General features: G+C 45.8%; 2 protein-coding genes across 5 annotated transcripts; one reads left to right on the top strand and one right to left on the bottom strand.

The window, feature by feature from the left end:
* Nucleotides 1–677: 677 nt before the first annotated feature.
* DOC2A (double C2 domain alpha) lies at nt 678–12,294 on the top strand. 2 transcript variants are annotated; one of them, XM_043979905.1, is made up of 11 exons: nt 678–918; nt 2,060–2,365; nt 5,418–5,497; nt 6,044–6,118; nt 6,664–6,773; nt 10,165–10,291; nt 10,469–10,528; nt 10,841–11,004; nt 11,356–11,437; nt 11,882–11,978; nt 12,152–12,294. In XM_043979905.1, the coding sequence occupies exons 2-11, from the start codon at nt 2,074–2,076 to the stop codon at nt 12,292–12,294; spliced, it is 1,230 nt and encodes a 409-aa protein (XP_043835840.1). In that variant the 5' UTR covers nt 678–918; nt 2,060–2,073. The 2 variants fall into 2 exon arrangements, with proteins under 2 accessions (XP_043835840.1, XP_043835841.1); XM_043979906.1 differs by lacking the exon at nt 678–918 and adding an exon at nt 964–1,060.
* Nucleotides 11,403–23,820, bottom strand: INO80E (INO80 complex subunit E). Of its 3 annotated transcripts, none has more exons than XM_043979907.1 (7): nt 23,368–23,820; nt 23,003–23,073; nt 22,840–22,892; nt 21,301–21,379; nt 20,162–20,273; nt 19,162–19,278; nt 11,403–13,717 (listed from the first exon to the last, which is right to left on the bottom strand). In XM_043979907.1, the coding sequence occupies exons 1-7, from the start codon at nt 23,446–23,448 to the stop codon at nt 13,493–13,495; spliced, it is 738 nt and encodes a 245-aa protein (XP_043835842.1). In that variant the 5' UTR covers nt 23,449–23,820; the 3' UTR covers nt 11,403–13,492. The 3 variants fall into 3 exon arrangements, with proteins under 3 accessions (XP_043835842.1, XP_043835843.1, XP_043835844.1); XM_043979908.1 differs by having other exon boundaries at nt 19,162–19,227; XM_043979909.1 differs by lacking the exon at nt 19,162–19,278.
* Nucleotides 23,821–23,846: the final 26 nt, after the last annotated feature.

Genomic DNA, 23,846 nt, shown 5'->3' with positions numbered 1-23,846 from the left:
TGAGTGTGTATGAACGTGTGTTTGTGTGTGCATATTAATGTGTCCAAATGTGTGAATGTTCCCGAATAGATCCGTGTGTGCATATAGAGGGATATGTTTGTACAAGGACAGGATTTTGAGATAGCAGCATAGATACATGCGTGATCACATGTGAATTAATGAGTGTGTTTGTGCGAATGTGTAATCATCTGTCTCTGAGACAGACAGGAATATGCATGTGGACAAGTGTGTTTGAGATGTGGGGAGTGTGTAAACATGTGTCAGTGAGTGTGTAAATGATCATGTATGGCATGTGGGGGTGTGGTAAGTGTGAACATGTCTGTGAATACATGTGAGAGGAGGATTGTATGTGTGAATGGAGTCTGTGTGATCGTGTGTGTGTGTGTGTGTGTGTGTGTGCGCGTGTTGGGGGGAGGCCTGTTATATGTATAAGAGTGTATATATATTTCTCTTCCACCCAAGCCTGCTTCTATTCTTCTTGGTCTGTCCCTCTGTCCCTCTCTCTTCATCCATCTCTCTCTCTCTCTCCCTTGCTTCATCTTCGCCTCCACCTCCCTCACCCCCTCCTCCCCAGCAGGCTCTCTCTCTGTCTCTCTCCCTCTCTCCCTCTCTCCTCTCTCTCTCTCTCTCTCTCTCTCTCTCTCTCTCTCTCTCTCTCCCTCTCCCTCTTCCCCTCTCTCTCTCTCTCACACATACACACATACACATACACACACGCGCACGCACACACTCGCGCGCACACACACACACACACACACACACAAGCACACACAAGCACGCACAGCCGGACTCCTCTCTCCACCTCTGGAATCTCCTCCTATCTCTGCGTTCCCTGCTGCTACCTCTCCCTGCACCTCCCGAGGCTCCCTTTCTGCTGTCCCCCCTGGTTCTCAAGCACCTGTTGGACCACAGAGACAGGTGGAAGGGGCTGGGCTGGGCTGGGTGTGTATGTTGGGGGAGGAGGTGGGGAAAGAGGTTGTGTGTCTGGGGAATCTGTGTTTATCTCTCTCCCATTTACTGCAATCTATCGGCAGTCGGCAGTCGGGAAGCTCAGTGCCAGGTGAGGAGAGAGCAAGGGGCTCCCCCAGCAGGCCCTGAGGAATAGGGGTTGAGGGGAAAGGAGGGATGAACAAACAGAATGGGGAGGCACAGAGGTCCGGGAGAAACAGACAGCCCAAAAGATAAATGGAGTCTAGAGAGGACAGACAGCCCAAGAGACAGACAGGAGAGGGGGAGGGGGGAGAGGGGAACTCAGACAGAGCCTGATGGGGAGACGGAGCCTCCGGGGAGGAATCTAGGTAGCCTGAGGGGCAGGAAGGACCGAGAGAGTTCGGGATGAGGGTTGAGGCCAAGGACAAGAAAGTCAGAACCTCTGTCCAGGGAAATTTCCTGGAGGTGGGGGAATAGGATAGAGTTTGAGATGGAAAGAGGTAGGAGTCAGACTCAGGCCCCTCAGGGCCAAATGAGGAGTAGAGAGGGATCGGCTCTGGTTAGGAAGGAAGCTGAGGGTAGAAGACAGGGTCAAGCCAGCCACCCTCCCTATTTGCCCATATGCTGTCTGTCTTCCCCCATAACCATTGCATTTTAGGCCCAAGAATTTAAGTCAATGAAGGCCTGGCAGACACAGGCAATTAACTCACTTCCACAGGGGAGAAGCCCTGTGGTCTGGCTGCTTATGAAGCTATAGGTCCCAGTCTACCTAAGTCCTCACAGAGATTCCACTCGGGGTCCTGAATGGTCTCTTATGGGGATAATCTAGCTTTGTACCCCCAAGGCTCTCCTACTATCTCCTCTGCTCTTGCCCTAGCCCTTCCCAAGAAGGACGACATCCCCCCCCTCCCCCCACATCCTAACAGGCCCTGGGATTCAAGAGCCTCCTCTGTGAGGTCTCGTCTCACTTTCCATTCTTTGGAGGCCTGAGTCCCAGGGCAGAACCCTTGCTATCATCCAGGAGGATGATACCCAGAAGATTGGAGGGGGGATCTAGAGGAGAAGGGTGCAGAAGAAAGGTCATTTAGGTTTTTAGAGGAGCTAACTTTCTCTTTCCTCCTTTTCCCAGGGGGGAACGTGTGAATGAGGGGCCGGAGGGGTGACCGGATGACCATCAACATCCAGGAGCACATGGCCATCAACGTGTGCCCTGGCCCCATTCGACCCATCCGGCAGATCTCTGACTACTTTCCTCGGCTAGGGCCTGAGGGTGTCGGGAGTGGAGCAGAACCCCAAGCCCAGCTCTCCCCAGGGGCTGCAGCTGCAGCTACACCCAGCCTAACTCCCCTGGCTCTGTCCCCTGGGGCTGGTATTCGAGGGGCTGGGGCCTCTGAGGAGGGCGCTGAAGTGGACAGCTATGACTCAGATGACACCAGTGAGTGTGGGGAGATAGGGAAGGTGCTGGGGTCTCAGGATAGCTGATCATGTCGGGGAAGGAGGGGCTTGGGAGATAGAGAGCCCTAAAGGAGAAGGAAGGGGAAGCCAGGGACACCAGGGTCCTTTGGGGAGAGAGAGGCTCTGATGCTGCAGCCTAGCTACTGTAATCAGAGTGACATTACATCTGCCAGCCTCAATATTAAATATTTGTGCTGAGACACCCTCCCACCTACACAGAACCCAAGCCCCAGCCACAGCTGAGGACAGAGAAGCAAGAGCATTTCTCTCTCTCTGTCTCTCTCTCTCTCTCACACACATCACTTATATAGTCACATACACTAGTTACATACATACATATTTCCTCACACATACAGTGTCACTCATCCTCAGACCTCACACAGATACACTCATTAACAGAAATTCTCTTATACACTTCCACCCTTCCCCTTGTCATCTATACTTTTACTCATATACACATAGGCACTCAAATTCACACATACACACACACAGAAAGTCTACACATGATCACACTCATACAGTCACACACTCACATGAATAGGTACCCATTTTACCCTCTCTCATACAGACACAGATTCTTCTCTCTCTCTCTCTCTCTCTCTCTCTCTCTCTCTCTCTCTCTCTCTCTCTCACACACACACACACACACACACACACACACACCCCTACACCTCAGATCCCATCACAGAAATTCACACTCAATCTAGGCCTCTCAGTTTTACCTTGACAAACATTTATTAAGTGCCCCAATATCTTTAAGTACCAAGTACCTACTTAATACTTAATGTACCAGGCATTATTCCAGGCGATGGATGGAGATAAAAAGACAAAATGGAAATGTCCTTGCCTTCAAAGACCTTGCATTTTCAGGGAGAATGGGGTGGCATGTGAAAATATAATACATACATAGGTAAGCATAATACAAGGTAATATTAGGAGAGATCAAGCACTAACAACTCTTGGGAACAGAGGAGACTTCCCATAGAAGGTTGAACCTTCAAAGGAAACTAGGGATTGTAAGAGGCACAGATGAGGAGGGAGTTAATTCCAGGCATGAGGAAGTCTGTTTTAAGGCACAGAGATTGGAGTTGGAATACCAAATTCAGGGATCAGCTAGTAGATCATGGCCAGAATGTTGAGCTTGTGAAGGGGAGTAGTAACATTAAATATCTGGGAAGGTTGTGGAGGGCTTTAAATACTAGACTGAGGAGTTTTATTTTTTTGCCAGAGGCCCTAAGTAGCCATTGAAGATTTTTTAACTGGAGAGTTATATAGTCAGATCTGGTTTTAGGATGGTAATCTCTGCATTGGTGTAAAGAATGGATTAAAGTGGGGAAAGATGAAAACCAGGGAAGCACAATTAGGACACTGTTGTAATAGTTCAGGAGAGAGTTTGCAACCAAATCAGTGCAAACCAAACCAAAACTGATGCTACCAAAATTAAAAGGAAAGCAGAAAATGGGTGTGTGTGGGGGGAATTACTGCAAGTATCTCTGATAAAGACCTCATTTCTCAGTTATATAGAGAACTGAATCAAATTTATGAAAATACAAGTCATTCTCCAATTGATGAGGTCAAAGCAAAGCAAAGGCAGTTTTCAGAAGAAGAAATCAAAGCTATCTATAGTCATATAAAATGTTCTAAATCACTGCTGTTTAGAGAAATAGACATTAAAACAACTCTGACGTTCCAACTCACACCTATCATGACTAATATGACAGAAAAGGAAAATGATAAATGTTGGAGGGCATGTGGGAAAACTATTGGTGGAGTTGTGAACTGATCCAATCATTCTGAAGAGCAACTTGGAAATATGCTCAAAGGGCTATACCCTTTGATCCAGCAATACCACTATCAGGTCTGTATCCTAAAAAGATTTATTATTATTATTTTTTGGTTTTTTTGGCGGGGCAATTGGGGTTAAGTGACTTGCCCAGGGTCACACAGCTAGTAAGTGTTAACTGTCTGAGGCCGGATTTGAACTCAGGTCCTCCTGAATCCAGGACTAGTGCTCTATCCACTGCACCACCTAGCTGCCCCTCTAAAAAGATTTTTTAAAAGGGAAAAGGACCTATCTGTACAAAAATATTTCTAGTAGCTCTTTTTGTTGTGGCTAAGAATTGAAAATTGAAGGGATGCCTGTCAATTGGGGAATGGCTTAACAAGTTGTGTTATATGAATGTAATGGAATATTAGTGTACTATAAGAAATGATGAGCAGGATGATATCAGAAAACCCTGGAAAGACTTACGTGAACTGATACAGAAAGAAGTGACCAAAACAAGGAGAACATTGTACATGGTAACAGTAATATTGTATGATGAACAACTGTAAATGACAGCTATTCTCAGCAACACAATGATCCAAGACAATCCCAAGTACTCATGATGAAATATGCTAGCCACCTTCAGAGAAAGAACTGATGGCATCTGAATATAGATCAAAGCATATTATTTTTTACTTTCTTTCCTTCCTTCCTTCCTTCTTTCTTTTTTTTTTGGTTTGAGTTTTCTTCCACAAAATGACTAATATAGAAATATGTTTTACATGATTGCATATGTATAACGTATATCAGATTGTTTACTGTCTCAGGGAGGAAGGAGGAAATAGAAGGAAGGATTGAATTTGGAGCTCAAAACTTAAAAAAACCCAAATGTTAAAAATGGTTTTACATGTAATTGGGGGGCAATAAAATATTATTTAAAAATAGTTCAGGAAAGAAGTAATGAAGATCTGATCTAGGGTTGGTGTCTATAGAAAAGGGAAAAGAGGATGGATATAAAAGATGTAGAGGTAGAAATGACAAAACTTGGTAACTGTCTACAGGGAGAGAAGGAAAGGAGAAGACTTGAGGATGACTGTGAGGTTTCAACCTTTGTTGAAAGAGTATGAAAAATTGGTGGTCCCCTCAAGAAAAACTGGGAAATTTGGAGGCAGTTGGTGTGTGTTGGAGGGAGTGGGTGGGTGAGGGAGATAATGAATTCTGTTTCAGACATGTTAAGTTTGAGATATGAATGGACCTCTCTTTACAGCTGCCCTGGGCACCCTGGAGTTTGACCTTCTCTATGACCAGGCAACGTGCACTCTCCATTGCAGCATCCTCAGGGCTAAGGTGGGTCCAGATACATTTCTTTTAATTTTTTTTTTTTTTTGCGGGGCAATGGGGGTTAAGTGACTTGCCCAGGGTCACACAGCTAGTAAGTGTCAAGTGTCTGAGGCCGGATTTGAACTCAGGTACTCCTGAAATCCAGGGCCCATGCTTTATCCACTGCGCCACCTAGCTGCCCCCCCAGATACATTTCTACAGGCCTAGCCCCTCTTTTCTTCCCCATAGCCTGGGATGGGATATTCTTTCTTTCCTCTTTCCCCTCTGCCTTTCCAGGTGAACATTCCCTTCCTAGCCCCCTGTATCTGTCTATCATTTTTAGCTTTGGTTTAACTCATTGTTGTTCTGTCTCTCTTTGGGTTCCAATTTTAATCTCTGCCTTCATCTCCCTGGCCCTCTTATACACTCTCCTCTTCTCCCTGGCCTTTTCCTGGTTATGTATCCTTAAGATGGGGGGAGGAGGTGATGGGATTTGGGGAGGCCTGGTGAATCTCCATGAAGGGGAGGGAAGAACTGAGAGGAATCTACTCTCTCCTAACCCTCCATGGATAGGGCCTCAAGCCCATGGACTTCAATGGCCTGGCTGATCCCTACGTCAAACTACACCTCCTGCCAGGGGCCTGCAAGGTATTTCCCCTTCCTGAGGTCTCCCAATCATTTTCCCTATTCTCATCTCCATATTCCTTGCTAGAATCTTTTCCCTTACTCCTCTAGTAGTGAAAGCCTTTTTGCTCACTTCTCTGGAGAGCCAAGAAATCTTCCTGAATCAACTTAATAATTATTATTGTTGTCATCGCCATCGTCATCATCACCATCACCATCATTTTAAAGCTTTTACAATATGCTAGACACTGAAAGAGATACAAAAGTAAATAAGACTGGCCTCAAGAAGTTTATAATTGTTGTTGTTGGGTTTTCTGGTGAGGCAGTTGGGGCTAAGTGACTTGTTCAGTCACACAGCTAGTAAGTGTCAAGGGTCTGAGGTCGGATTTGAATTCAGGTCCTCCTGAATCCAGGGGCGGTGTTCTATCCACTGTGCCACCTAGCTGCCCCCAAGAAGTTTATAATTGAATAGATGCCTCCCCTTGTACCTTAAGCTCTGTTTTTTTCCCTTCCCTTTGTGGGTACTCCCTACCCCTTGGGGAGGCCTTTGCCCATTTTATGACCAATAGGCCAACAAGCTGAAGACCAAGACTCAGAGGAACACACTAAACCCTGTGTGGAACGAACACTTAATGTACCGGGGAATTACCGATGAGGACATCACCCGAAAGGTGCTCAGGTAAGGCACAGAAAGTTCTTAATCTAATTCATCCCCTTCCATCTCTTCCTGAGGCCTTGATCTTTAAGTCACTCACTCATCCCCCCAAAAAAAACCCCCCAAACAACACATCTTTATGCTCCCAACATCTACTTTCCACTTCCCTTCAGCCTTCATTCATGCTCACATCACTCCCATCTTGGAAAAAAACAAACACCCTTCTCTTTATCCTGTTGATTCTTTGAGCTATTAATCTATCTCTCTTACAATTAATGAGCAAACATTTAGAAAGAGTAACATGGATTGGTGAATCCCTTCCCCAAAATTTACTCCTCAACCCTCTGAAATTTGGCTTCTGCTCTCATTCTGTACCCTACTGAAATTGCTCTCTCCATTTCAAGTGATTTTATTGCCAAATCTAGTAGTCTCCTGGGATTGTAGCCTTAGAGCCAGAAAGAGAATTGGAGATCATTTTGTCCAACCCTTGAATTTTACAAATGAGGAAACTGAGGCCCAGGAAAGGGAAGTGACTTTCCCAAGATCTAAGTCCTCATACCTATTGACATTTCCATAACAAATGACACTGTTAACCACCCCTTCCTTTTTTCTTTTTTTTCTTTTATTTCACCTCCTCCTTTAAAAAATTTTCCCCTCCTTTGGTTGACCAGACTCCAAACCTTCCCTTTCTAACTCACCAAGCTCAACATTAAATTCATCTTCCTGTAAAACATGACTCTCAGTCCAGCAATCCTCTGATCAAAGACCTGCAATAGCTCACAACAGCATAATGATAAACATAAATATTAAGAATTAATATTAATATTATTGTATGACAAGAGGACTGTTTCTATTTGAACTTCATCAAAAAGATGAGAAGAATGAGACAAATTATAAGAATAATTGACAATATAACTCTTTAAGGTTTACAAAGCACTTTACATACACTTTCTCATTTGAGTTTACTCCATCAATATTGGTTTGATGCTCTTACCCCATCAAGTCTAATTCTTTCTATTACTCAAGATCCTCTATAATCTGACCCACACACTTAATCAGTGGCCAAGTCCTGCCATTTCTTTCTTTCTTTTTTTTTTTTAGTGAGGCAATTAGGGTTAATGACTTGCCCAGGGTTACACAGCTAGTAAGTGTTAAGTGTCTGAGGCCAGATTTGAACTCAGATACTCCTGACTCCAGGGCTGGTGTTCTATCCACTGTGCCACCTAGCTGCCCCCTGCCATTTCTTCGAAAGGGAAAAGGAAGAATGAAATGTGACTATGTTATCGTGGGTGATTGGGGAAATGGTAGTGTCATCAATAGAAATAAGGACCTAAGGAGGAGCTGGTTTAGGAAGGGCAATGGTTCCATTCTGAATATGTTGCATTTGTAGGGCTAATGAGACATCCAGATAGAGCTGTATGGCAGATGGCTAGAGTTATGAGCCTGGAGTTCAGGAAAAAGAGATGAGACTGGATGAGATCAAGTTAAAGAGTATTTAGAGGAATGTAGAGAAGATGGCTGAGGACCAAACCTTGAGGGATGCCCACAGTAAGAGAACAGAAGGAGGAAGAGAAGCAAATGAAAGAGGCAGAGAAGGATTTGTCAGAGAGTTAGGAGGAGGACTGGAAAATTGCATCATCACAGAAGCCAAAGGTAAGAGCATCCAGAAAGAGATGGAGAATAGTTAAATGATAAGGAGAGGGCAAAGAGGACAGGGACTGAGAAAAGACCTTTCAGGTTTAGCAGAGAGGAAGGCATTAATGACCTTGGAGAGAACAGTTTCAGTAGAGTGATAGGGACAGAAGCCAGATTGCAGGGGATTAAGGAATGAGTGGGTGTCGAGTTAGTGGAGGCAGTGAGTGTAGAATAAAACACATGAGGAGTTTGGCAGTAAAGGAAAGGAGAGAAATAGAAAGGTAGTTTGAGGTGGCAGTAGGGTCAAGCCAATGTTTTGTTAGGAAAGAGACGATATGAATGTGTGTAGGTGGTGAGGAAAGAACCAGCAGAGAGAAATGAAAGATACAAGATAAGAGACAGAAGATGCAAAGGATAATTGGTGAGACAAGGTCCAAAAGGAGGTATGGGATCAAGGATAGAGGAAGTGGGGTTAAACTTGGAAAAGAAGAGAAACAGGAAGAGAGGTTGGCTATGGAACAGCGTGTTGTGATGAGGCTAAGACACATAAAGGAGTTAATACAGGACCAACAAGGTTGATGCTTCCCTAGTCCTCGGGCCCTTTTTTTAACCTTCCCCAATAGCTGTGAGGCCATGGCTGCCTCCAGTTCCCATCAGCAACCCTAGATCCTGACTACTGACTACCATAAACTATCCAGACTATAGAACCTGTAAGCTGGAAACTATCATTTCCTGGCGTTAATCTGGGGACCTGGCTGGTGACTCCTGATTCCCAGAGCAAGATCCCTTTAGTTCCAGCTCTGGGGAGATGACAAATCACAGACTCTCTCCTGAACTATCTCCATCTCTGGGGCTGAGGGGGTTTGGGAGGGAAGGAGTAAAAGAAGAATTCCTCTCGGTCTTGGCCCTCATTCCAGTTCTGTCCCCCAGGAAAATGGGGAATGTGGGTACTAGGGAGTCCCTCCTGCTTGGACCAATTACCCATTTTTGGCTGACTAAATGCAGCAGCTGTGGACTGGGGCCTTGAAGATATGGAACAAGGAGACTTGGTTACAAATAATTTTGGGGTTTAAGGATGTGGGGACATGTGGGCTATGATTGGATGTGGTTACACTAGTAGAAAAGGTCTTTCTCATACTGGAGAGGGAACCTTTCCTATATTTTCCAAGAGCCCCCCAGGCCAGGGCATTCCTTCCTTAATTCTTGCTTAGGTGTCCAAAATTTGGAAAGGAGGGAAGGGAGGAGAGCCATTTCCACCTGATACTTTCCTGCTTCCAGATACTCCCAGTGAAAGGAAGGTTGGGTGGGTGGAGCTGGGCATTCTTAGTAGTGAAGCCCCAAATGTTTTGTTTTGTTTTGTTTTGTGGGCAATGGGGGTTAAGTGACTTGCCCAGGGTCACACAGCTAGTAAGTGTCAAGTGTTTGAGGCCGGATTTGAACTCAGGTCCTCCTGAATCCAGGGCTGGTGCTTTATCACTGCGCCACTGTAACAGCTTTGTTCCCATGAGATCCCTACCTCCAACTTCATGTAGCAAGGTGGACCTCTCCCTACCCCACATAGAGGGAGAATCCCCCTCTAGATCCCCTGAAACTTTTCTGCAGTGTCCTCTGGACCCTAAGAGAAGGGATGTCAATCATGAGGTAGGTCATCATCAATATTTAGGGCATCATCTTTTCCCCCCTGCCTGGTTCCTCCCACTTCCAGGAGAGTTGCTCGAGGTTGAATCTCCGGTGCTATAGTTCTCTGTGGCACTACCCCCTGATGCCTCTGTCTCTCCAGGATCTCTGTTTGTGATGAGGACAAGCTGAGCCACAATGAGTTCATTGGGGAGACCCGGGTACCACTGCGTCGTCTCAAACCTTCCCAGAAGAAGCACTTTAACATCTGCCTGGAGCGACAGGTCCCGGTGGGTCCCTAGTACCTGGAGCTGAGACAGCCTGATGGCTGGGGATAGGGATGTGAGGGTAGGAGAGGGGGCAGGGTATGGGAACCCTGGGAAAAGGGAGAGGGTGTGTGAGCCCAATACATTGGTGGAATGGATTATGACTGGTGTTTAGAATTTCCTCTTCTCTCTGCCTTCTAGTTGGCATCACCTTCCTCTATGACAGCTGCCTTGAGAGGTATTTCCTGTTATCTGAAAGAGGTGAGGAAAACATTCCCCACCCTTTGGCCCCACCAGTAGTTACCTTCAAGAGAAAGAAGGGAGCATTTTCTGTAGGGAGGAGAAATCCACAACATGGAAGGGCCCTGGCCTTAAGATGGCTTTAGCCCATTTGCCAATTCCTGCCTAGAAGTGAAAGGAAACACCTTTCTCCAACTCCCTGAAGACATAGGGGAAGAGAGGGTAGGGGATTGAGAAGAAAAATCATTTCATATCATCCAGCAAGAGAGCAGGCTGTGTGTAGCCAGAGCCAAAGGGGTTGTGTTTCTGAGGTTCTGCCTCTTTCATCCCCAGTTGGAGCGAGCAGAACAGGGCCAGGGCCTTATGGAGGAGCGGGGTCGAATCCTGCTCAGGCTCACCTATATCTCTCAGCGTCGGGGGCTGCTTGTGGGTATTGTTCGATGCGCCCATCTCGCAGCCATGGATGTCAACGGCTACTCAGACCCCTACGTCAAGACGTGAGGGACCCATCCCCATTCCCCTCCTGGGCCCAAGATGTCCTGACTCCCAGCCCCCAGTCTTCATTCTCTTGCAACCTCCCCTATAGTGTTCCTAGACCCACGGGATCAAAATTTTAAATTTAGATGGGACCTTATGGAACAAGTCATAAAATGAGTTAGTAGCAGGAAACCAGGTGTCTTGTATGCCAATGAATGCTCTTCTCACTAGCCACACTGACCCCTAGTCCTCTGCCCCCAGCCCTCCTACATTGGCCCCAGGCATCTGCTTCCCCCCCACCCCCCCATTCCACTTCTACCCTTCCCCATTCCCAGAACCAAGGTCCTTCTGACCTGCAGTGGTCTCCACAGGTACCTGAGACCAGATGTTGAGAAGAAATCAAAGCACAAAACATCAGTGAAGAAGAAAACTCTGAATCCTGAGTTTAATGAGGTGACCGAGGGGTGGGGAGAAAATGGAATAGAAACAGTAAGAAGTGGGAAGATTGATCATGGAAGTGGGGTCACTAGGTGACTTGCTCTCTCTTGTGTGAAATCACTTATTTCCATCCTAACTACCATTGTTTCTTAACCATCCTGCCCGGGATGATTCTGGGAAATCTAGAAGGGGTATTTTCCATTTCAGAGGAGCACCCTTTTTACAAAGGGTGACCCCACCCAAACAGGAAATACACATGCCCCACGGCCAATACATCTTTAGTTATGGAATCCTCTTAATTCCATCTTCCTTAAAGCTCCAGCCCTATAGTGTCTTTAGATAGCCAATGACTGCTGTGGGAAGAGTTGGCCCAGACAAGCTGAATTGGGGAAATAATCTGGGGCAACCCCAGAGGCAAAGGTAGGGGAAAGTAGCCCTCCATATTCCTCACCTCTCCAGGAATTCTTCTATGAGATGGAGCTCCCAGCTCTGGCCACAAAGACCTTAGAGGTCACCGTCTGGGACTACGACATTGGCAAATCTAATGACTTCATTGGTGAGAAGACTGGGTTCCAGTGGGTTTGGTTCTAACAGTCAGCATGGGGACCAAATTTATATATGAGAACCTTGTTACTCGTGCATTGGGGGAAAGAGGGCTGCTAGATTTGGACACTGGACTTAGTAAACGGATGCATTATGTCCTGGTTCCTTTCTTCCCTTCCCTCCCAGGTGGGGTGTCCTTGGGTCCCAATTCACGGGGAGAGGCCCTGAAGCACTGGGGGGACTGTCTTCGACAACAAGATGTGACCCTGGAACGTTGGCATACCCTGACCAGTGAACTGCCCCCTGCTGCTGCCTCCTTCTCGGCCTAAGACCCCCCCAAAGATTCCAGCCAACCAGCCCCATAGACACAGGCTACTTCCTAACAGAGGAAGCAAGAGAATGTGGGAAACCAGGGGCTTCAGTTGGGTGGCTTCCCCCCTTCACTTTTGGAAAGTGAAGAGGGTAGAAGGGGTGGGAAGAAGGAAGCCAAGCTCTCATCTCACTGGGCTCAGAAGTCCATCTGTTTCAGCCCAGGGAAGAGAAGGGAACTTGGTACCCAGCTGCTTTCCAGAAAGAGGCCCTTAAGAACCTTAGCAAGAGTGGAAAGAAGAGGGGGCAAGGAAGAGCCCCTTCTTGGGGGGGTGGGGGAAATCACAGGGCCATGTGATTGTTACTCAACATCGCACGAGTGTGTTGCACGTTTACATGGGGTTGGAGCTGGGAGAAACTTCTCCCTCTCCCCCCTCAACACTTCCTGTCTTATTTTGTGAGATTCACTTTGTTACTGTGGGGAATGTCTTTTTGTGAGGGGATGGGTGGGGTGCTATATATGCAAATTTCCTACTGCCTGATGGGATATTATATGCAAATGAACCATACCACTCGCATGTGCAAGGGGAGGGAGAGAATTTAATGCCCTGCTCCCTCCCCCCAACCAGGTCATTTCTCCTTTCGTCCACCTCTCCAAGCTGCCCCGGCAAAACTCCCTGCAGTGGGAGGTAGACCGGATTAGGAGGGGGTTGAGGGAGAAAATTTCAGAAAACAAAATAAAACCGCCCAGCACCCCTTTAATAAAAGTCTGCAGTAAAAAACAAAACAAACTAGCCCTATCTAGCTGCCCCATTAAAATGGTAGCTGGTGCAGGGGTCTTTGCCTTCAGGAAGGGGAGGCAGAGGCCCCCATGGCTGTTCCTTTTTCTTTTGGCTGCATCCAGGGCAAGAGGAAGGCAAAGCATATGGCAGCAGGGGGCAAGGAAGCCCTGTGCTGACCTCTGGAGTCCATCAGCCTTCCCTGCACACCACGGGCTGCAAATCCAAATGCGGCATGTGCCCGCTTTCAGGGCTGGGGGCTGCCTCCCCGCCTCTTCTTTGGGGGCGCCTTGCTGCATGTTTACGCCTCTTCTGATTGTCAATGTCCAGACCAATAAGACTGGGCATCAATAAATGTCTCCAAAAACACACCACTCTTGGTCTTTGCTGCTTCTGTTGCCACTGCCAACCGAAGGGAGGGAAGGGCATGGGTAGGTGGTCATTCAGGGATGTCAATCACGAGGTCATCATCGCCGTCCAGGGCATCGTCTCCACTCCCTGCATCACTGAACATCTGGCGAGGTACGGTGCTCAGGATGGTATGTGGGGGCAGCTTAGGAGGCCCCAGTGGGGCCAGGGTTGCCCCTACCCCAGCACCACCAGCTCCCCGGCCTGGGAAGGTCAGTGAACCCCCCACTGGACACTCAGATGGCCCCACTGCCATCTGTAGGGAAGGTGAAGGAGAAAGATACAGAAAAAAAAAAGATAATAAGGAAAATTTCCCTCCCTATCCTTGGAATGAACTTTCCTGAAAATTCATGGGACCTCTCCTTTCCATAATTAGTCTACATCGTTGGTCTTCCCACCTGTCCCTAATAGTTTTATACTCCTGTCAGATAATACCCTCTGTGGGTTAGTTAGTAGTGCACACTGAAAAGCCCCAAAGTACCAGGGCAACTCTACTACTGCTCCGTCTGAAAACTCCATTATCTATCGATTTGCAGAATCATTTTTTCTCAGATTATCTGTTAGTCACTGCATTAAAGCCATGAACCCTGTTCAGCCAGGACTCACACTTAAGTTTCTGATGAGTTCCTAAGAATCTCTAAGACTTAGCACCACAGTCTAGCAGCACTGAGTGGAGACATTAGCCAAGCAAAAAGGACAAACTCAATGGCCAAGTTCGGCTGAGACTTCAATTTGGTACTTGGTGCTAGGGGAGGAGGGAAGAAGGTAGATGCCACTAGATTGGTATTTCATATCACTTGCCTGGTACATTGCTAGGTGCACTATAAATTCTGAGAGAGTCTTGCATTTAGTTGGTTCTCAGAAAATGTCTGTTGGCTGAGGGGTGGCCTAAAATTTCCCAACACCCCTCCCCCATTCCCCTTGGATTTCAAATGCATGCCAGCAAAATATTAGGTAGGGAATAAAAATTGTTGGCCAGCTAGACCAACAAGCAGCTAATCCAACCGCTTCAGAATAGAATTCCAGGATAATGCTCTTCCTGAGCCTGCTCCTTTTAAAGATTTTTGAACTGTCAACAGAAACTCTCATTAAGGGAGAGGCAGTGTGATACACTGGAAAAGCACAAGATTTGAAGTCAGGAGCCTTGGCTTTGAATACTGCTTTAGACCTAATCTCTCAGGGTTATTGTGAGGAAAGTATTTTTTAACTCTGAAAGTGCTATACCAGTGCCAGTTATTATTATCATTATTATTATTTTAGTGAGGCAATTGGGGTTAAGTGACTTGCCCAGGGTCACACAGCTAGTAAGTGTTGAGTGTCTGAGGCCGGATTTGAACTCAGGTACTCCTGACATCGGGGCTGGTACTCTATCCACTGCGTCATCTAGCTGCCCCATGCCAGTTATTATTAATGGGGTTTCTAATAGTTTCATGACTTGGATTTTTTTCTTAAAATTCCTCCTTGAGCCAATACCATATACTCTGAAGACTTTAGAATCTCCTTAAAAGAAATTTCATTAGTGGTATAACATAAGCAATATGATATATAGTAACGACATTTTTGTCTGCAGCCAAAAAATTAGATCCCATCCTCATTAGCTCTATCTTGTATCATAGCTGCTAGATGGGTCTTCCGTGCAACCCTTCCCCTGAGGAGGTAGGTGATGGCTATGGGCAAACAATTAGGTAGACAAGCTGTACATGATCCCCTAGCTTTACTTCATCCACCCCATCCCCAACAGCTATTGTCCTCCACCTCTCCTCCCTTCAATGACTGAATTCCTTGAAAGCTGTCTACAAGCTGTGCCTCTATTTCCTTTCCCCTCATTCTCTTAACTCTCTGCATTCTGACTTCCAACCTCATTATTTTACTGAAACTGCTCTGTTCAAAGTTACCAATGATCTCTTTTTTGTTTTGGTTTTTTAGCGAGGCAATAGGGGTTAAGTGACTTGCCCAGGGTCACACAGCTAGTAAGTGTTAAGTGTCTGAGGCCAGATTTGAACTCAGGTCCTCCTGACTCCAGGGCAGGTGCTCTATCCACTTCACCATCTAGCTGCCCCTACCAATGATCACTTAATTGCTGAATCTCATGGTCTTTTCTCAATTCTCATTCTTCTTATCTTTGCAACCTCAGTTACTGTTGACTGTTCTTCTCTCCTTGATACTCTCTTCTGATACCATCCTTTCTAGATTCTCCTCCTACCTGTCTGACTACTCCTCAGTCTCCTTACAAAATCTTCATCTAGGTCTCACCTACTAACTGCCTCCCCCACCCCCCACTCTGTCACAAGCTCTCTTCTCCCCCATATTATTTCATTTGGTGATCTCATCAGCTGCCACAGATTCAATTAATATTTATATGCAATGATTCTTTACATGCAACGATTCTCAGATGTATTTATCAAGCCCTAACTTCTCTCCAGATCTCCAGTCTCAAATTTCTAACTGCCTATGGGACATCTCCAACTGGATGTCCTGCAGATATCTTAGACTCAGTATTTCAAAAACTGAACTCTCTCCCTAAACCATTCCTTCTTCCAAACTTCCCTAGTGTTTTTACCATGAGATACCTTAAAAGTTCTTCTATATTTTCAGTCTCTTGATTGTTTTAATATTTCTCGTTGTCTCATGAAGTCATTAGCTTCTATTTTGTCCATTCTAATTTTTAGGGAGTTTGATCTTTGGGTAAGGTTTCATAACTAATTGTGCTAAACTTTTAATCCCCTCTTCAATTCTTTTTTCCATAGCTCATTTCTTTTCTATTTTTTTCCTTTAGCATTATCATTTCATTTCTAAAAACATTTTTAAACTTGTTTTAACTCACTTCATCTCTTCCAGGAATTCTCGTTGAACTTGTCCCCAAGCTGTGGTTTTCTTTGAGGCTTTGCTTGTAGATGTTTTGGTGCCATCCTCTTCTCCTGGCTTTGTGTCTTGAAAGTCCCTGTCACTATAATAGCTTTTAATGGTGGGATTCTCTTATTACTTGTTCATTCTTCCAGCCTATCTCCTGACTTCAAATTGTTAGGATCAGGTCCTGTATATCTCTGGAGGGAATGTCTGGACTGGTCCTGATGCTACTCTTTTAGGGTATTGAATGTTGTGTTAATCCAGAATTAAAAAAACAAAAACCAAAAAAACAGGCTGGGCTGAGGACCAGTAAGCTTTCAGAGCTCCCAGTCTAATCCAGGTCAAGTGTGACTGCTTTCCCCTGGTCTGAGCTCTTCAAGCTCTTGACCTGGGTTTGGGTCTGAGCAACAGGCCCATGGGCTTGCCTTCTGAGGTTTAGTAGACTTCTGCTGGACTCAACCACTATCAGCCAAGTGGAAACCTCTGCTGGTTCAGTGACAGACTTGTAGGTTTCTCTTTGGTCTGAGATTCCTGCCTTAGTTATTCCTCTGCAGGCTTCAGATTGGGGTAGAACTTGAAACTGAGACTCTACTCCACTCCTGAGTAAGAGCCACACAGCTACTGCTTACTTCTGAACTTGTTCCTCACTCAATACACAGCCTAGGGTTTGTAACTGTTCCTTACCACAAAGGTTATCTCTGAATAAAGGTCCCCTACTCACTCAACCTTGATATATGACCTGAACAGGGGAGTGAGCAGCAAAGCCATCAGCTAGCACCTGCTCCCACACCCTGCATGAGGTTTTGGTGTCCCAATGTGGGTCTGGGAACCTGTCTTGCCCTGGTGCACATCCTTAGTCCTCTTTCAGTCCCTGGGTGATGGAATGCGCTTCTTGGCATGGTCCTAGCCCTACCCTGTCCCCACTATCCACACACTGATCTGTCTCTTTATGCCCATCTGGGCTGGAAAAGTGACTCACTGTGAATTTCTATTGGAATCCCTGATCAGGATTGAGTCTGGTTCATTTTCTAGATATTTCAGTTAGTTGGGTTTTGTTTTTTGGGGGGTTGAGGGGAAGGCTAGTTGTACTTGTTTCTGCTACACCAATATCTTGGCTCTGCCTCTTCCTATCACAATTTAGGGCACTACCATCCTCCCCGTCACCCAGGCTGGAAACCTAGTCACAATCCTAAGTCACTCATTACATCCCTATATCAAGTATGTTGCCAAGTCCTGCTGATTTCGCCTTTCTGAGCATCTCTAATATACTCCTATTCTCTCATCTAACACTTCTACCACACTGGCACAGGCCCTCATCACCTCAGGTCTGGACTATAGGAATTGCCTTTTGGTTGGCCTCCCTGCCTTGGTTTTCCCCCATTCTCTATTCCATCCTCCACTTAAAGCACAGGTCTGACCACATCATTTATTTAGTTAATAACCTCCAGTGGCTTCCTTATTCCCTGGAGAATCAAACATAAACCCCTCTGTTTGGCTTTTGGGGGGGAAGGGGCAATGAGGGTTAAGTGACTTGCCCAGGGTCACATAGCTAATAAGTGTCAAGTGTCTGAGGCCAGATTTGAACTTGGGTTCTCCTGACTCCAGGGCTGGTGCTTTATCTACTGCACCACCTAGCTGCCCTCTGTTTGGCTTTTAAAACTCTTTATAACCTGGCCCCTTCCTACCTTTCCAGTATTCTCCCACTTTAATCTCCTCCATGCATTCTTTGATACAGTAAGACCAGCCTACTTGCTGTTCTCTGAACAGGACTTGAATATTTCCTGACTCCGAGTGTTTTCACTGGTTGTGCCCCACACCTGGAATGCACTTCCTCCTTGTTTCTGCCTCCTAGCTTCCCTAAAGTCTCAGCTAAAGTCCTACCTTCTGCAAGAAGTCTTGCCTAGTCTTCATGATTCTCAGTGACTTCCTTCTGAGTCTACTGTCAGTTGATCCTGTACACATCTTGTTTGTACGTAGTTGTTTGTGTGCATGTTGTCTCCAAACATTTTTGCCTTTCTTTGTATCCCTGGAGCTTAGCTTAGCACAGCAATTGGTACAGAGTAAGGGTTGAATGCATGTTTACTGATTGATTGACATCTTACCTATGCTGTATTTGAGAGATCCTGTGTAAGTCTCTGAGTTTTTCTTGGAAAGGACGAAGGAAGACAGAGAGGGCCAGATGGACAAGTCTAACTTTGTGGCTGGCCAGTTTCTATCATCCAGTCACTGCTCTGCTGAAGCATGGTACACTGCATCTCAACTTCCCTGCCAGGATTGGAGGTCCTCAACAATCTGCATTCAACTTAACTAGTAGTGTTCTCTATGGACTCTTTAGTCTAATCAGGCTGATCTCAGGCCCAGAAATACGCCAACCTCATACTTACCTTGGCCCATGTTATGGACTGTTTTCCTTGTTCTCTTCTACCGATCCAAAACCTACTCATCCTTCAAGGCTCAGGCCAAGACCCACCTTCTCCCTCAAGTTTTCCCTAGAGACTTTACCCCCACTCCTATTCATTTTTTCCTTCTGTTTCAATACAATTTAGAACTTAAAACCACATAATGTCTTGTCTTGTTTTCAAGGTCAATCTTGGCTACCAAACCAGACCATAGACTAAGAGTGGGAACCATATCTTCCACATCTATATGTGCTAGGAGCACTGAGCACAGTATACTGGGTACACAACAGGTTCTCAATACTTAGTAAAAGATCCTCAAATTTCTTATCTGTAATCTGAAAATTCCCCTAGATTCAAGCTCTCCTCTGGGGCCAGTACCACCTACCATTTTGACAACCCCAAACCCACACTACACCCCCCTCCAAGTATCCCAACTCCCCCAAGATTCAGGTACCTTGAGCTTCCGGGGCAGGCGGGGCCGTTTCTCCCGCTTGGGTCTCAGGGGGCTGGGCTCAGGCAGCTGCAGGGCCAAGTAGTCGGAGGGGAAGGGGGAATATGGGGGGGAGGCCAGCTGCAGGGGAGGGGAAAAAGGGGAGAATGAAGATGGGAAAAGGATGGATGTTGGGAGAGGGAGAGGAAGTCAAGGGAAGGGAAAGGAGAAACCCAAACAAGAGAAAATGGAAAAACAAACAAAAAAATGGTGATGAGCATGGTGGGGCCCAGCTGGCTATCCTCTGACTTCCAAACCTACCTGCCTCCCCCCAGACACTGCCAACTGGTCCCTCACATAGAGGTGATGTTCATCTTCCTGAAGGACTTCCCTTTACTTGTCTCATCTCTTCCCAGCACTGAAAAGACCCTGGTTTGCATAAAAATAAACTTTGGGGTAGGGTTGGGGTATATCATACAACAGTAGGAGACAGAACTTTGTCAAGTAAGCACTGACCCCTCACAGTGCTGGGAGGATCCAGCTTAACTCGGATCACTGAAGGGAACTGGCCAAGACCCACAGCCTCCAAAAGCAGCTCATCTCCAGTTAGTTACACCAAGTTGGCTCCTGATTCAGAAGAAGCTGCTACCTGCCCTTAGCTTGGCATTTTGGCACCATGGGAAGCTAAGGAGTTCACCTTGTTCATCACCAACATCAGCCTGGTTGCTCTTTCCAAAAAGGCTGTTTATGTACCAGACTGGGCAAAACTAAAGACACAACTCACAGCCAATAGAGTAGACACATCCCATACACCAGCCCTTATGAACACTAGGTGGACACCAAGTCACAGCCCATCAGTAACAATGCCACTGCCAGTTCCTGAAGCAAGCTCAGCACATGATATCTCAGCCAATCTGTGAAACCCACCTACAGCAAGACAGCTGGCCTTACTTTCCTGATGCAGAAACTAAAGCTGTCACAATGAAAACTTGGCCAAATCATGACCACTGAAACTTCTACTCACCGAGCTCAGGTACGGAGAGGGGCCCCCAGAGGCTTGCAGGGGAAACCCTGAGGATGGGGGTAGTGAAAGGCCAGAGGGGGATGGGGCACCCCCCAGAGGGGGACTTCTTTTCCTAGAAAGGGGACAACAGAGAAGATCAGACCCCAAAAAGCAAACCTCCAACCCTCGTCACTAGCCTAAGTTCTACTTGTGCCACCCCCTCTTGAAAGGACAGGAAGTTAATACCACTACTAGGCAGATATTCCATAAAGATCAAAGAAAGAGGGAAAGGATCTGAATGTACAACAATATTCTTAACAGCACTTTTCACTGCAGCAAAGAAATGGAAATTAAGGGAGTGTCTAAAAATTGGGGAATGGATGGTATATGAATGTAACTGACTATTATTGCTCCATAACCAATGATGAAATGTTTAGATTGGAGAAACCCAAGACTCAGATAAATTGACATAGAATAAAGTGATCAGAACCAGAAAAACAATTTATACAATAACTACAACATTGTAAAAAACAACGACGACGACAAAAAACCAACCAAGAACTTTTAAAGAGTTAAACTCTGATCAAGGCAATTCTTGACTGTTACCCCAGAGGATGCACTAATGAAGCATGTTACCCACTACCTGACAAAGAAGTGAAGGAATAAAGAGGTAGCTTAAGATACATTATTTTCTAAGATGCAAAATGTGTGTGGGGGTGGGTTTGTTTAACTACTCATATTTGTTACAAGGGTGGGTTGTTTTGGAGTTTATCCTCTCCTAAATAGAAGGGGGTGGGACTACTAACAAGAATACCTCCCCCCCAAAGAAAAAGAAAAAGAAAAGAGGGTCATTTGTAGCATTGAAAATATACTGAAGAGAAGGAGACTTAGGAGACACAGGTGAGCAAAAGAGCTTTGAAACTAACAATATCGAATTTATTATATTCTTTGAGGAAAAGCAAGCTGTATATAATAGATTCCTGGCTTCTCCTACATTTCTCTTTTTCCATTCTTCTGTGTATATGGAAATGTTTGTTTGATGACATTTGTCAAGTACAGAATAACAAACAAAAAATTAAGTGTAAAGGGGGGGAAAAAGAAAAGACAGAAAGGGCTTGTCTTTAAAAAAAAAAAAGGAAGGATAGAGGATATGTTCTCACCTCTTGGGGGCTGGTGTCTCAGTGAGTTTGGGTGTGCCCTCTGTCTCACTGTTCTCTGAGGATGCTGTGGCATCTGAATCTAAAAGGGAAGAGGGAAATGTTGGTCTATTTTCTCTACTCCCTCAGTGCCCCTTCATACTGAAAGAACACAACATTTTTTTTTTAATTTTTAAAATTTTTTTTGCGGGGCAACGAGGGTTAAGTGACTTGCCCAGGGTCACACAGCTAGTAAGTGTCAAAAGTGTCTGAAGCTGGATTTGAACTCAGGTCCTCCTGAATCCAAGGCTAGTTGTTTTATCCATTGCACTATCTAGCTGCCCAATACAACATTTATTAAACACACTATGCACATTCCTGACTCTGATTTGTTTGGAATGTCCTCTCCCATCTTTTCTTTTCTTTTTTTCAGAGTAATGAGGGTTAAATGACTTACCTAGTGTCACACAGCTAGTTAAATGTCAAGTACATCTGAATCCAGGGCTGGTGCTCTATCCACTTCACCACCCAGCTGCCCCCCCCCATCTTTTCTGATCATCTAAGTCTTCCTCTTCCTAACAGGCCATCCCAAGGGCCCTATTACTCTCCCTTCCACAATCATCCCAGTTAGTGATTTTTCATCCCTCTGAACTCTAGCTATACTTGTACTTTGAACAGAGTCAGCATATACTACTTTACTCTGTAAGCTACCTTTATGTATACATTGCCTCTCTCCCCAAACTAGACTATAAACTCTTGGGAAGCAAGGCAAAGACTGTCTTGTAGCTCCAAGACCCAACACAATATCCTGCAAGTAGCAGGCAATCAGGAAACAATTAAGAAGATAATGTGTATAATAACTTCTCTCATCATAGAGTGCTGCATTTGAAGTCAGGAGGATTTAAATTCAGATCCTGTTTAAGGCAATTAATAACTGTGCCACCACAGCAAGTGACAACTTCATTAAGACTCAGTTTTCTCATCTGTAGAATAGGGATAATACTACATAGAATATTTACCCTCTTGGAATTGATAGGTTCAAATATGATAATGTAAGAAAAGTGTTTTGAAATTTTAGCTGTACTACATAAACATTCATTCTTATTATTAGTTGTCTCCATAGATCTTCATGATAAGCCTGTGTGGGAAAGAGGGCAGGAATCATTATCTTCCTTTTACAGATGAGAAAACTAAGGCCTAAAATGTGACTTGTCCAAGGTCATTAACAAGTAGCAGAACTGGGACTAATACCCAGTTCATCTGAAGTTTTCTGAAGAGAAGAACAAATTCAGGCAGGAGGAATGGTTCTAGCAAGTCTGGGAACTTTCTCTATCTCCTAGATCTTAAGTTTCCTCACGTGTAAAAGACAATGGTATTTGTACTATATACCTCATATAGTATTGGGGAGAGTCAGAGTAGAACCTTTTTATCAATCTTAAAATAAAATGAGTTATTACTGTAAGCAAGGGCACCTGAGGAATCTGGTGAAAAGAGATGAAGGCATGGGTAGTAACTCACTGTTCAAAGGGGTCTTCAGCCCCTATGAGCTAGTTTTCTACTCACCAGAAGAGTCTTCATCCACATTTTCATACTGCAGAAGACGATCCAAAAGGAAACTAGAGAAAGAGATGGGGACCAAGGGGTGAAAAGTGGTGTTCCCTTTTGTTTCTGGGGCTCTTTTCCTTCCTTAGCACCCTACCCCTTTTCCCATTCCAAACCCTCTCACCTCTTGTCCCGGGACACCTTCAGCAGCTTTCTCTGTGCCTTCCTCAGTTCCTCCTGAAAACACTCATGCTCCTGGATAAGAAAGCATCAGAGCTGAAAGGGCCCTTGGAGATACTTTGGTTCAACCCCTTAATTTCACAGATAAAAGTAATTAAGGCTCAGGAGGAAGGGGCTAGCCCAAGGTCATAGAGCACAGAGTTGGTGGGCAGGACTGGGGTTGAATTCCCCAGGGTATGGGATATTCTTCCTAGGCTTCCACGTTTGGGGAGTAGGGGAGGCGATGCACGGGGGACCCATCAGAGGCTTGGTTTAGGGACCCTGGGCAGGAGGGGCCAGGCTCGGATCCGTCCCCTGACACACACTTACATAGATTAGGAATTTGAGCTTCCGTTTCAGGTTCCGGTATTTCTTCTTGTAGTCCACCTCGACGTCCGCCTGCCCATTCATGGCTGGCCGGGGGAATTCACACTCACCCCGGGCGTCAGACGCCCGATCCTAACTCAGGCCCTGCGGGGGAGGGCTCCCCCCCCCCGCCAAGGCCCGGGGAGAACCGTTACCTACTCCCAACCCCACAACAGGCGCTCTTCGGTGCACTACTTCCGGAATCCGCCTACCCACTCCCCCTTGAGACTACAATTCCCAGAAACACCCGCGCAGGGGTTTTGCGGCACGAAAAAGGACCGCCTGAGCGTATCGGGCCAATGCGCATGCGCAATGAAGCTAGCAACGAAGGCAAAAAAAAAAAAATTAACTCTGACTCAGCTGAGGTATTGACCAACGGGTGCGTAGGGACGCGATGACATCACGAAAGATGAGCAAAGACGTTTGTCGTCCCATAACTCCGC

This window comes from Dromiciops gliroides, chromosome 1 (genome assembly GCF_019393635.1).
Source record: "Dromiciops gliroides isolate mDroGli1 chromosome 1, mDroGli1.pri, whole genome shotgun sequence".
NCBI classification, from domain to species: domain Eukaryota; kingdom Metazoa; phylum Chordata; class Mammalia; order Microbiotheria; family Microbiotheriidae; genus Dromiciops; species Dromiciops gliroides.
This window is presented reverse-complemented; position numbering and strand designations above follow the sequence as displayed.